The 12,187-nt window shown below is 33.3% G+C and overlaps 1 protein-coding gene across 4 annotated transcripts; it reads right to left on the bottom strand.

Annotated features, from left to right (window-relative positions):
• Positions 1-3,126: 3,126 nt before the first annotated feature.
• LOC141707699 (uncharacterized) lies at positions 3,127-6,144 on the bottom strand. Of its 4 annotated transcripts, none has more exons than XR_012569121.1 (13): positions 5,867-6,144; positions 5,661-5,741; positions 5,427-5,509; positions 5,234-5,340; positions 5,043-5,138; positions 4,758-4,867; positions 4,393-4,627; positions 4,223-4,300; positions 4,087-4,137; positions 3,919-4,005; positions 3,772-3,815; positions 3,548-3,628; positions 3,127-3,340 (listed from the first exon to the last, which is right to left on the bottom strand). XR_012569121.1 is itself a non-coding variant. In XM_074511022.1 (13 exons), exons 1-13 carry the CDS (start codon positions 5,899-5,901, stop codon positions 3,293-3,295), a joined length of 1,143 nt encoding a protein of 380 aa, XP_074367123.1. In that variant the 5' UTR covers positions 5,902-6,142; the 3' UTR covers positions 3,127-3,292. The 4 variants fall into 4 exon arrangements, 2 of the variants coding, with proteins under 2 accessions (XP_074367123.1, XP_074367124.1); XR_012569122.1 differs by having other exon boundaries at positions 3,919-4,002; positions 5,867-6,143; XM_074511022.1 differs by having other exon boundaries at positions 3,772-3,822; positions 5,867-6,142.
• Positions 6,145-12,187: the final 6,043 nt, after the last annotated feature.

Genomic DNA, 12,187 nt, shown 5'->3' with positions numbered 1-12,187 from the left:
GTACCAACCGACCAACTACCACACTTTTAATGTTTCGTCTATTATAATATAGTATAAATTTTAATTTTAAATTATCTTTATTAAATAAGAGTATAATGCAAAGTGTAGAGAGAGAAAGTGGCTGGTTAGATTATTTTATAATAAAATATGAGCAAGTAATTGGATCTTAAAAAAGAGGAGATAAATGAGTCTTTTAAGATTTTAAAGAGACTTTAACAGCCTTTTTGAGCTCCAATTTTATTAATCCTCTAAATTTTTCCAACTTGTTTAAAAAATTGGTTGTAGATATTCTAAATCCTCGTTATTCTAGTGAAGGTAAACGGATGGACATAGTTTTCTCAACCTGAAAATTATAAAAACAATTGTTAATGGTGTCACTTCATCCCAATTAGTACAAACTAACTTTTCAGGCTCAGAATGCAAGTAGTATGCTATATCTACACCCATATTAAATGTAGACTCCTAATCCTACATTATATCATTAAAGCATATGTATTAAAGCATTGATATAACAAATTTGAATTTAATGTTACAAATATGTATTTCAATTACCTATAAGACTTCATGTTTGAGAATTTGTTCCCTGAACCGAACCAAATTAGAAATTTGATCAAATGAAACCTTGGATATTAATTTTTAGTAGTTAGCTGATTGAAATAGTGATTTAATTCTGAAAAGTTAATTTTGAAAAAAAATACTTGGAAGAATTTTTTCCGTTAGATAATTGTCCCCGTGTCTAGTGAAAATACAAAAACGCTAAATTCAATTCACTAGTCAAAACATGTAAAATCCATAATTTTATTTTTATTTATTTATTAAATATTAGATATTAATTCGTTTAGATAAATATTTATTTAGAGTATTCTGGAAACTTTTTGTGCAAGTTATTTGATTTAAGAAAAGATTTGTTATTTGTGGAAAGAAGTGTGAGAAATAAATTAGAAAATCGAAATATTTTTAATTTAGGTAATTGTGTGTGTCAAATATTTTATTTTAGGAATTTATTTTGAGAGGTTGTAAATATTTAGGATGAAATATTATTATTTTGTAGTTGAAATTAAGGTTTTGTGCGGCTATATAAAACCCCTATGATGTGATTAAGAAAAAGTTGTACAGGGGGTCATCAATTTGATTTGCTCAAGAGGTATCGAAACCTATATTTATTTGTTTCTCAGTTCTGCAGCTTGTAGGTGTGTCATGACCATTGTTTAACATATTTTAACATGAATGCTTTGCTTCTGTACAATTATACTCATTTATATAGTGTATGATAAAGCCAATTAAAAATTATATGTGATCCTGCTTTCATAAACCATGTTTAATTTGTCTATACACGTCAGCATGCTTCCGTTATTTTTTTTTAATATGCTTCCCTTAGTGTTTTGAATATTTATGAAATATTTAATTGGCCTCCTCTAATCTCCTCCTCATCGTATTTATTCGAATATGCTAATAAATTTTCACGGACTTCAAATTATTATATAAAATAAGAATTGTATTGTTTTAAGAAGGGGCACGTAAGCTAATAAATAATTATTTGCCATGTATATTAAATTTCTAAATAAGAAGACTAAATTGTGAGCTTCCTAGTTTGATATGTATATTTTTAAATTAGGATAAAACATGTTCTAGTTGCATGGATAATTATTTGTGTAGGTTAAAAGACTGATAAATGTGATTATTTGCTTTATGTGATTAAAAATATATTTATGATATTTAGACCTGATAATTAATTCATTAGTATGATTTAAAAAAAAGCTTTAAGAAATAATATGTAATATATTTTGATCAGTAGCTAAATTAATTTTCTTTTCCGTTTAAGTTAAACGAATGAATGCATGTTAATAGTTGATTATAACATGCTGCAAATAATGAAGTGAGGCTCTATTGTGTTATCATGTGATTTTTTTTATAATTAAATGCAATTTAGCCATATTAATATCATGTTGGGCTTTTAAGGCCCATTTACCTATGTTTAAACATTTGCTTATGTATAATTCGTCATCTAGTTAGTTGATTTAGTATTATTAAATTATTTTATTTGGATTCATTAGCATGTTTTTAAGTCTCTGCTGCATGTAATTTGATTTTGTTTTCGAAGTCTGTCCAATCTTTGTGTGATTTAATATGGCGAGTCTAAACTTGTGTAAAATTTGTTTATAGAATAATTTAATTAATATGTTCTGCTTATTATATTTTAGGAATTGTCAGTGTTATTAATTTCAGATTTTAAGTGTCCACTTTGAGGTAAGTACTTTTGACTTACTTTTAATTTTCGGAAAAGATATTTCATTTCCGTTTTTTTTTAATTTCGTATAAGATATAAGAAACTTTGATTTCGAAATTTATAAGATATAAGTATTTGTGAATATTAGAACCAGTCTCTACGTTTTCGAAACCGTTCGTAATTTACGTTATAGTTCCGGAACTAGTCTTAGATAAATATTAAGGCGCACAAGTGTACAACTTTAGTTACCTATTAAGGACGCGTAATTATTGAACTTTAGATGCCGACCATTGGCAAAGTGTGGTATAAAGAATAAGAATAAGAATAAGAATTAGATGCCGGTTACTGGTAAAGTGTGGTCGTAGATCAAGACTATAAGAATTATCGTTTCGTTTCGTTTTATTCTGTTCTGATCTGTTATAAAATCTGTTCTGTTTTAAATTCTGAATTTTAAAATATAAAACTTTGGGTTGGATTTATTTTAGAAAATGTTTTACAAAATTATTATTGTTTTAAGAAAAATCATTTTATTAAAACACCCATTGTTTTTCTGTTTAAGAGTTAGTCAATTTGTATTTGTTGAGCTTTGTAACTCACCCCTTTTAATATTTCAGGTTCGGAATTTGGAGTATCTTAAGAATAAGGAATGAGAACTATGTGGAGATCTGTGCTGCTTAATTTCGTGCTATTTGAATTAGATAAAGACTTTGTTTTTAGAGAATAAATTTGATTATCTGTTTAGACAATTAATATCGGATTTGTGGAGTTGCACTTCTATTTTTATGATTTTGATTATTGAGTTTGACCGCTGCTTTGACCTTCGTTATATATTGAATTTTTCGATTAAAAGAACGTGTTTTTAAGTTGTGTATTTAAATTTAATAGTCCGAAAAGTCGGCTGTTACAAAACATCTTATTCAATGAGTTAGTCAAAACAGCTTATTCAATCGGATACAGAACAGTTAATTGTCAAAGAAGGCATACATAAAAGAATTGGACATTTACACTTTAAAAGAATAATCCCTATAAGTATATCAGCCTGCTGCCTGCACAAGTGCACTATCATCAATCTGTGATCTCATCATGTATAAAGCCCTGACCTGTTTTCTTCTCCTGTGTAAAACCATCATGAAATATTTAAATGTATTCACTTTGAGTAATCCAATAATTTGATCTCATGACTAATATCTACTCAGCTTTCGAGATAACTTAGGATATAAAGAATGCAGCTCTCATGGGGCATATTTTATTCAAGAATAATAGCCAAATCAAAAGAACATGACAATAAACACATTAGGGGGAAGCTGGCAGGAAGAATACCTGCGCTATCATGCGAAGCTTGTTCCTAAACTGAGTCTTTCCTTTGCTCATTATAGAATTACGTGAATTATTAATTAGCCGCTGCAAGAAGATTGTTGCATAACATGTATATTTATGGTTAATTATAGTGGAAGAAAGCTTTGGTCAAATGTACCATAATAGAGAAAAAATATGCACTTAAACAATAACCATCGGAATTCTTTCAGTTTGAACTTTAAAGGTACCTCACGGTTACGGATATCTCTATCTCCCGGAATGTAAATTTCAGCTGTGACCTAAAAAGGTATAGCATCAATAAGCATCATGGGTGTATTTATGAATTGAGGAGAAACTCTGACAACTAAAACTTAAAGTGTCTGATAAACTAGTACCTCCTTTTCTTCGGGCACGTACAAAGTCAGGCCTCTATATTCTTCTATTTTACAATTAAAGACATTGTGAAGGAAATTGTTATCCTGCTTAAAAAATTTGGATATAAAATTCAGCAATTTATGTGAACAGAATATAGACCAACACTTAATTGAAATGAGGGTATCCACCACAATGTGCTTCTTGAATCCATCTCCTAGAAAATGCTTCAAATAGCTCATCTGAACATCAAAATTTACTACTAGTCAATAGCACGCAATTATAGTGGATGAGGACAAGAACAAGATTAAAACTTATATAACTAACCTTTTTCTGTTCAGACGATGTGGCGAGTTTAAAGATATTACGACCAACCTTCAAGGAGGTCTGCTTACAGCAATATTCCTAAAACAAGATTTGGATGACTAAATATATAAATTTACCATAGGACATCAAGAAATTAATAGGGTGTATTACCAAAACTAAGAAACCAGTACCTTAAGTAACTCTGGCACATTCCATTTTCCGTCAACTGCACTTTCATCATGCTTCATCTCTGCAACCCCATGTACACGTATGTCTGAATTATCATCTGCCTCAATACAGAACTTGTGCTGGCTGCCCTTCTCAGACACTAAAGCAAGGGCTTCAACAACAACTGGATGGTAGATTGCATATTCGGCACTAAGCTCGTACTTGCTCTTTAGTAGTTCCAAAAAGAAAGGGATCACCCTGCATACGTTTCGAAAACAAAATTAATAAAATTAGTAGAATTTAAAGTTTACAGTATTAAAAAAGATACCCACTTCTCGGCAGAGCGTGCTTAATACTAGCAAATTATTTTATATAAAAGTGCTCTTACACTTTCCAAAAGTTGTTATCAAGTCTGAAATGATCAATTTTTGCGACGAGGACCGACCAGGCAGATATAGCAGAAGCAACAACAGAAGCTGCATCTTTCTCTATAAATTTCTGCAGGAAAAAGGCTCATCAATTCAATTAATTCACATAAGCAAACTGCAAACGAATGGTTTGGATTAACCTTCTCCAAGGTCAATGAAATTATAAACAACGAACACTGCAATGGTTGAGTATTTCTTAAATCAATTCTGATAGACTATAAGATGTACCGACAGGACTCCAATACCTTGTTGATGTATTCCCATATAACTTGCATTGATCTTTCCGTCTCATCAAAATCATTATCTCTGACAAAAGTCACAATAGCTAAACACTCCAAAATCTATAAAGAAGAAACATTGATAATGTCATGCAATCATTTAGTATATGATGTAGACACCAGCCATTGTATGTATGAAGAGTCGAACAAAAAAATACCGCTATAGGTTGAGATTTGGATCTAAGAGCCGGAGAAAGCAGATGAAGTGACTCATTATAAATTTCATTTGCACAATCTCCTGGCCCAACAGTTAATGCCAGTAATCCTGCAAATTGCAAAATTTAAGCCTACAGCATAGTGCAAAATAAAAAATATAAGATAATTCAAGTACAAATTAGTAGTATTACAAACCTATGGCTTGGGCAGCTAATTTGATCTCGGCCGCAGACCCTTTTTTAAATGAAATTTCGCATCTACTTAGAATAGTTATGTAACTGCAAGAGATAAGTTCAGAACCAACATGTTCTAGTTCTATATTATCACAAAAGTTAGCCTATGATCATAAATTGTTCTTGAAATATTTCGACAAATTACATTCTATAAACAAAACAAAGTTCAAATTGACAAAGAAAAAAGGGGGCTTACTTATTTTGTGCAAAGCCTAATCTGATGTCATTATTAAGATAATTAATCAATGCAGTTAAAGCTTCCTCTCTAATTGAGCCTCTACAATAAAGAATGAAAAAAAATTAAAAAAAATAGAAAATCTAAAATCAGCAGTTAATTACTCAAAAGATAACAAGTAGCATAAATAAGCTAGTAGAAGCAAAAGGGTAATCAAAAGTAATAACCTTTTATGAAACAAATTATCCAGAGAAGGAGGCATCTGTAGTACAATCTTTCTCTGTAAAACAATATACACGTCAGAAGAAACAATGCTTACGAGAGAGAGAGAGAGAGAGAGAGAGAGAGAGAGAGAGAGAGAGATTAGTAGTAGGATTGCAATTGCGAGGTTAGGAAGTCAGGTCCCGGAGGTGGAAGAGGGGTGACGCAATGCTCTCCACAACAATGTGGAAATAAATAGGAACACATCAAATACGAAAAATAAAATCTGCTTTGGGATTTTAGGTTTTCCGGACCTTAACAAATAAACAAATGATAAAGGAAAATACTTTTGAAAAAAATGGGGAAAATTAATTCTTTAAGTTTTAAAAAAAATTGAGAAACAAATTACTTGAATGGTGGGTCTCATGTGTATCTAGACCAAGCAAATCGGGTAACGGGATCAGTTTTGGATTAAATCAATTTCGGATCAGTTTCACTTTTGAATTATGATATAAATGGAGGCCATTCAAATGTGATTAGGTTCGATTCTAATTTAAATTAAAAGCGGATGAAATTTAGATAAAAATTAGACAAAATTCAGTTCGGATAATAATTTATTTATTTTTTCACTTTGTGAGACTTAAAAAATATACTTTTATTAAATTTAGTGCTTTTAATATAATATAATGTACATTTATAAAATATTATGATTAAATAATTATATTACCACAAACATAAAATAATTTTGAGTATAAATTTTGCTTATTTCTGATCATATTCGGTTCAGATAATATATGATTCGGTTTTATTCATTCCAATTTATAATCGGATCTAGTATTTCGGTTTATTTTCGGTTCGGGTAATTTTCGAATCGGTTGACTCCTTGGCTGTTTTTGAAATACAGATGTGCTCCGTGCACCAGTATTTGTCAACTTGACCTTCTTAGAAGAACCTTGGTCAGTCGTTACTGTTTCTGACCTTATGTTTTGAAATTTTAATGAAAAAGGAGCATTGTCTTCTTAGCAACCATATACTTTCTTTTTGGAGTAGTAGAAGGTTTAAGTAATTGAGAAATTTGAGGCTGTTTTCCACCTTGCTTTCAGTAGATTTAGAGTGTGGTTTCCGAAAAGTCCTAAGTCCTGATCCTTGAGGGGCATCAAACTTTGGTACCTTCTTTGTTTTTACAACAGATGCCTTTTGAGAGACATCTGAGGGGGCTTGTATTTCTTGTTCAGTGTGGGTTGTAGAGCTTGGGTTAACTATAAGGGGGTTCCCAACAGTAATTGTCTGTAGCTTAGCTCTTTGCACATTTTGTTGTGTATAAGTCTCGGGAATTCTTGTAATTAGTAAGTCCCTGGTAGAGATTGGAATCCTTATAGGTGCAAGAGCAGACCTCTCTTTATCTTTAGAAATTAAATCAGCAAAAGCCCTTTTTGTAAGCTTAAATACTGATACAATTTGGTTAACAGTGATTGGGATATCAGGAAAGCATTGATTAAAGATAAGCTGACATAATCTAGCATAGTAAACTACATTAGGATCAGTTTTTAATCTATTTCCTATAAAACATAAAACCACTCCACCAAAATCATAATTACATTTATGAATTAGAGAGTATCCAATCCGTTGTGACATTATAGGGAGTGCATCAAAATTTATGCACTTGTTGTTGAAAGCCCTTATGATGCAATCGAAGTAGAAATTCCATTCTTTTCGAAGCCCATGTCTTTCAATTGCCCCATATTTTTCAGTTCTTTATCATATCCAATCTCTGTGAAGAATCTTCGCATCTCAACATCACCAATAAAGGTAGTATAAGATGGATGAGTAGGTAGATGAAGAGCATCTCGAATTATTTGAGGTGTTACAACCTTGGTTTCTTCATTTTGCTCAAAAGTTGTTAGGTCACACACACACTGTAGAGGGGGTGAATACAGTGTATAGTACACTCAAATCGAACTTTAAGAACTTAAGTAACAGAAAACAAACTTTATTGAAATAATAAACTCTGTTACAGTATGGAACTGTTACCTCTCAGTGATGAACAAATATCATGAGAGCTGCTAGGGTTACAATGAATAATCTTCTCTAATAATGATAACACTTTTAGTGTAAACCCTATGTCTGTGTTTATATACTACACAGTTACAAGATAATCACTAATTGATATGGAATATAATTTTGCTTCCTAAAATATATCAATCAGATATCTTTTCTTCCAAGTATTCCATTCTTCACAGAATTCCTTCTTCATGCATATCTCTTCTTATGTTTATCTTGATCTTCTTTCCTTTAATCAGCTACTGTCCTTATCTGATTGTCCTTCAGCACTTAAGTTCTGATATCTATCTTCTGACGATTATCTCCTGATAACATATGTACTGATATCCTTAAGTCCTGACTTCCAGTATAAGTACTGATCAACAGTTAAGTACTGATTTATCCTGTTCAAGTAAGATCTGAAAGCTAAACATAAAACATATTAGCCATGACATTATCAAATACTTAAGTCCTGACTTCCAGTATAAGTACTGATCAACAGTTAAGTACTGATTTATCCTGTTCAAGTAAGATCTGAAAGCTAAACATAAAACATATTAGCCATGACATTATCAAATATATCTAACAATCTCCCCCAACTTGTAAATTAACATAATATACAAGTTTAACAGATATTTGATGATGTCAAAAACATTAAGTACAAATACATGAGAATTAGACTAGATAACTACAACTTACAGTCCTTAAAGCTTTTACCAATTTCAACTTCTGATAACAACTTCAGTCTGTATAAATATCAGAATTTAAGCAGTTGTAGATCTTCGACTTGGCTTCATCATTTTCTGATCTCTCTGATGTCAGGAGTTGTTCTGAGATAGTTCTTCAACAAACATTTCTCAGCATATCTGAGTTCATCAATCATTCTCCTTTTGACATTTTTAAGTTCTGCAGTATCTTCACCAGTTTGATAGATTGCAGCTCTGAGATCATTGATCTTTGCTTTTCTCAACTCCTGATCTAGTCTTATGACATAAGCTTTGTCAGACTCTATATTGAATTCAAGTCCCTTAATACCAAGATATGTTCTGATTTGTGCAGTATTAGGCTTCATATCAACAATATCACTATTGTGATCTCTGTACTTTGGAACATATATGCTGTCAGACTTAACAGAATAAAGCCTTTTCTGTCTCTGAATCTGTTCTTTTAAGTAGTTTGCAGCAGTCTCTATTATTCTGTCATCCACTTGAAGTAAGAAAAGTACATGCTCCAATTCTTCAAAATACTTCAATGGAATGGCATTTTGTCTTATATGATAAACCCTACCATCTGTCATGAAATACAACATGATGTATTCTTTCAAGTAGGTATGGTAAACCATCTGTACAGATTCCAGTTGATTCAATCTCTCAGGAGTTGCTCCAATACCTGGTTCACTCAAGGAAGTTGGATCATTGGTAGTGTTGTGTACTCTTCTTTCATCAGCACTTCCCAATCCAGTTTTATCTCTAGCTTCCTTTCCAGTAACTACTCTTGCTTCAAAACTACTTGCAGTAGTCTTCAAAGATTGAGTCTGTTTTGCTTTAGTGAATCCTGGTAGGAGTGTCTTTGATCTATTTTCTGATATCAAGTTAACTTGAGCTCTGTCAGAGGTTACTTGCTTCTTCTGAATATCAGAACTTACAATTTCTTGACTCTGAACAACTTGAGCCATGTCAGAGGTTGTTTTAAGAACTTTTCTTGAAGTCAGAGCAAGATCATCTTTTTCATTAGTAATTTCTTCTTCCTCAGGAGGTACATAAACCTTGATAGGTTCACCAACCTTTTCTTTACCCTTGGATCTTGGATCTATCTGTGGTTGTGATCTAGCCAACGTTGCTTCAGTATGTGTTCTTTCTTTGATCACAATGCCTTTGAGTTTTGGAAGTGACTTTTTACCAGAAGCTTTAGATTTAGATGTGACTTTCTCTGATTTAAGTCTGGCTTCTTCTTCCTTTAAACTTTCCAAGTCCATTCCTGGATTTTCTTGAAGAAATAACTGTCTTGACAATTCCTCATCAAGATCTAGAAGTTCATCAGAACTTATCCTTTTACCAGCAGCAGAACTTATTCTTTTCCCAGTATCAGAACTTGTCCTGTGACTAGCTTGTCTTGATGTAAACCTTCTACCTTGACTATGACCGCTACCCATTCCAGAGTATCCTTGATCATCATTTCCATCATCCTTTCCTTGCAGTGTCTTGTTAGTGTTGCATTTGGACTTAATTACCTTCTCCCCCTTTTTGGCATCAGCAGGTAGTAAAAGAGAGATAAGTAATTCCACTGAGGATTGGATTTCAGTAAGTTGCGATTGCTGAGAAGCTTGATTTGTCAGAATGTCATCAATCTGAGCTTGTTGTTTCTCTTGAGTTTTCTCAATATAAGCAATCCTGTCAATGGTAGGTTGAAAGAACTTTTTCTTATCAATTTTCCAAACTTGTTCTTGTTTGATAAAGTTCTCCTGAATCTTGTGTAGCTCTGCATGAGTAGTTGAATGAAGACCTTGTAGATGTTTAATACTCAATGCAGTGACTCTAAGCTGGATTTTTAAATCATCAGAATTTAACATTTCATCAGCTTTAGTCAAGTGCTCAGCAAGATGTATTGCAGTTGGAACACATGAAACTGAGTTCCATTCCTTAGTCCACTCCTGACCTGCAGGAGTTTCACACCAAGCAACTGGTGCATCCCCGATAACAAACTCCTTTACCAGTTCAGACTTAGGAAGAGTCTGTTGAGGAGTATGTCCTGAAGGACCTGCTTCATCAGCATCCACAGTTGGAGCAGCTTCACCAGTATCTCCAGCATTTGCAGCATCAGAACTTAAAGAATCAGTATCTTCTGATAAGACAACAGTGTGAGTAGCAATGGAGGCTTCAGCATCCTCTAATTGCTGATCTGATACTAAGTTCTGATCAACAGCCATATCCTGATGCTCACCTAAAGTCTGATCATCAGCATCTTGATGCAGAGAAGGTGTTGTTGATAACTCTGGAGTTTGAACAGCATCAGTAACAGGTGTTGTGGAAAGATTATTTGCTGTTGGAGCTTCTAAGAGAAATACTTCAGACACAACCAAGTGTTGAACATCAATATCAGCACTTGTGCCTGGATCAACAAGAGACACAGATGGTGAGTTAGCCTTGTCAGATACAGCTTCCTGAGATGGAGTTGATGGAGAAGAAGTGACTGGAGCAAATTCCTTGTCTTGTGAGATCAGAGATTCCTGATCCCCTTCCTTAGCTGCTTCCTCTTCATCATCTGAAACTGGCCTTTGTGCCCTCTGTTTCTTGTAAATCCTTGTTGATTTGGATTCCTTGGGAGTTTCAGGAACTATCATTCGTCTAAGCCTCTTGAGAAGCCTAGAACCCCCAATTTCAGAATCCTTCTGAGAAACCTCTTTCTCAGCTTCAGAAACAACAGGTTCTCTAGAAGAAACCTGTTCCTCAGAATCAGATTCATCTCTCAATACAATCCTCCTTCTCTTTTGAGATGTTTGAGGAACATTCTTTGTCCTCTTTGGCTTGGAAGATGAAGGCTTCACAGTAGGTGCTGAAGATGAAGGTTGAGCAGTCTGTGAAGTGGAGAGATAGGATTTGAGATATGTTCTGAGGGTAGGTTGAGTAGAATGAGAGGTAGGTACTGAGGTTGATGGATTTTGGGTGTTTGGAGTTGGTTGGACATCAGAGTAAACAGATCTATAAGTATCAGGATCAGCATTTACCAGGATCTGTTTTACAGACTTAGGAATCTGTAATGGTCTAACCACTTTTTTCTTAGTATCAGCATTTACCAGATCATTAAAGTATCGTTTTGCAACCTTAAAAGGTGGGGTTTGAGTGCTGACTAAATGAGGTTCATCAGTACAGTAAGTGTAAATAAGTTGACAGAATCTAGCAAAATAAACAACATCTCGATCCTCTGTCATCCTATCCCCAATAAAACCAATTATTCCAGTTACAAAATTAAAATGAGTTTGATGAATAATAGCATACCCTATGTGCTGACTCAGAATTGGGATAGCATCAAAATTTGAACATTTGTTCCCAAAAGCTTTGGTGATGCAATCAAAGAAGAAACTCCATTCTCTTCTGATATTAGCCCGTTTCAACTGTCCAAGTTTCGTCAGACTCTTTTCATATCCCAATTCAGCCATTAACTCCCGAAGGGCCGAGTCCTCTGGAATTGAGAAAGTACAATCTTCTGGAAGATGTAAAGCCCTGCGTACTGTACCAGGAGTGACTACAAAGGATGAATCACCCACTTGGAAGATAATACTGGGAGTTCCACGTTGACCACCATCATCA

Source organism: Apium graveolens, chromosome 2 (genome assembly GCF_009905375.1).
Source record: "Apium graveolens cultivar Ventura chromosome 2, ASM990537v1, whole genome shotgun sequence".
In the NCBI taxonomy this organism is placed as follows: Eukaryota; Viridiplantae; Streptophyta; class Magnoliopsida; order Apiales; family Apiaceae; genus Apium; species Apium graveolens.
Note: the sequence above shows the minus strand (reverse complement) of the source record. Positions and strands in the feature narration are given on the sequence as shown.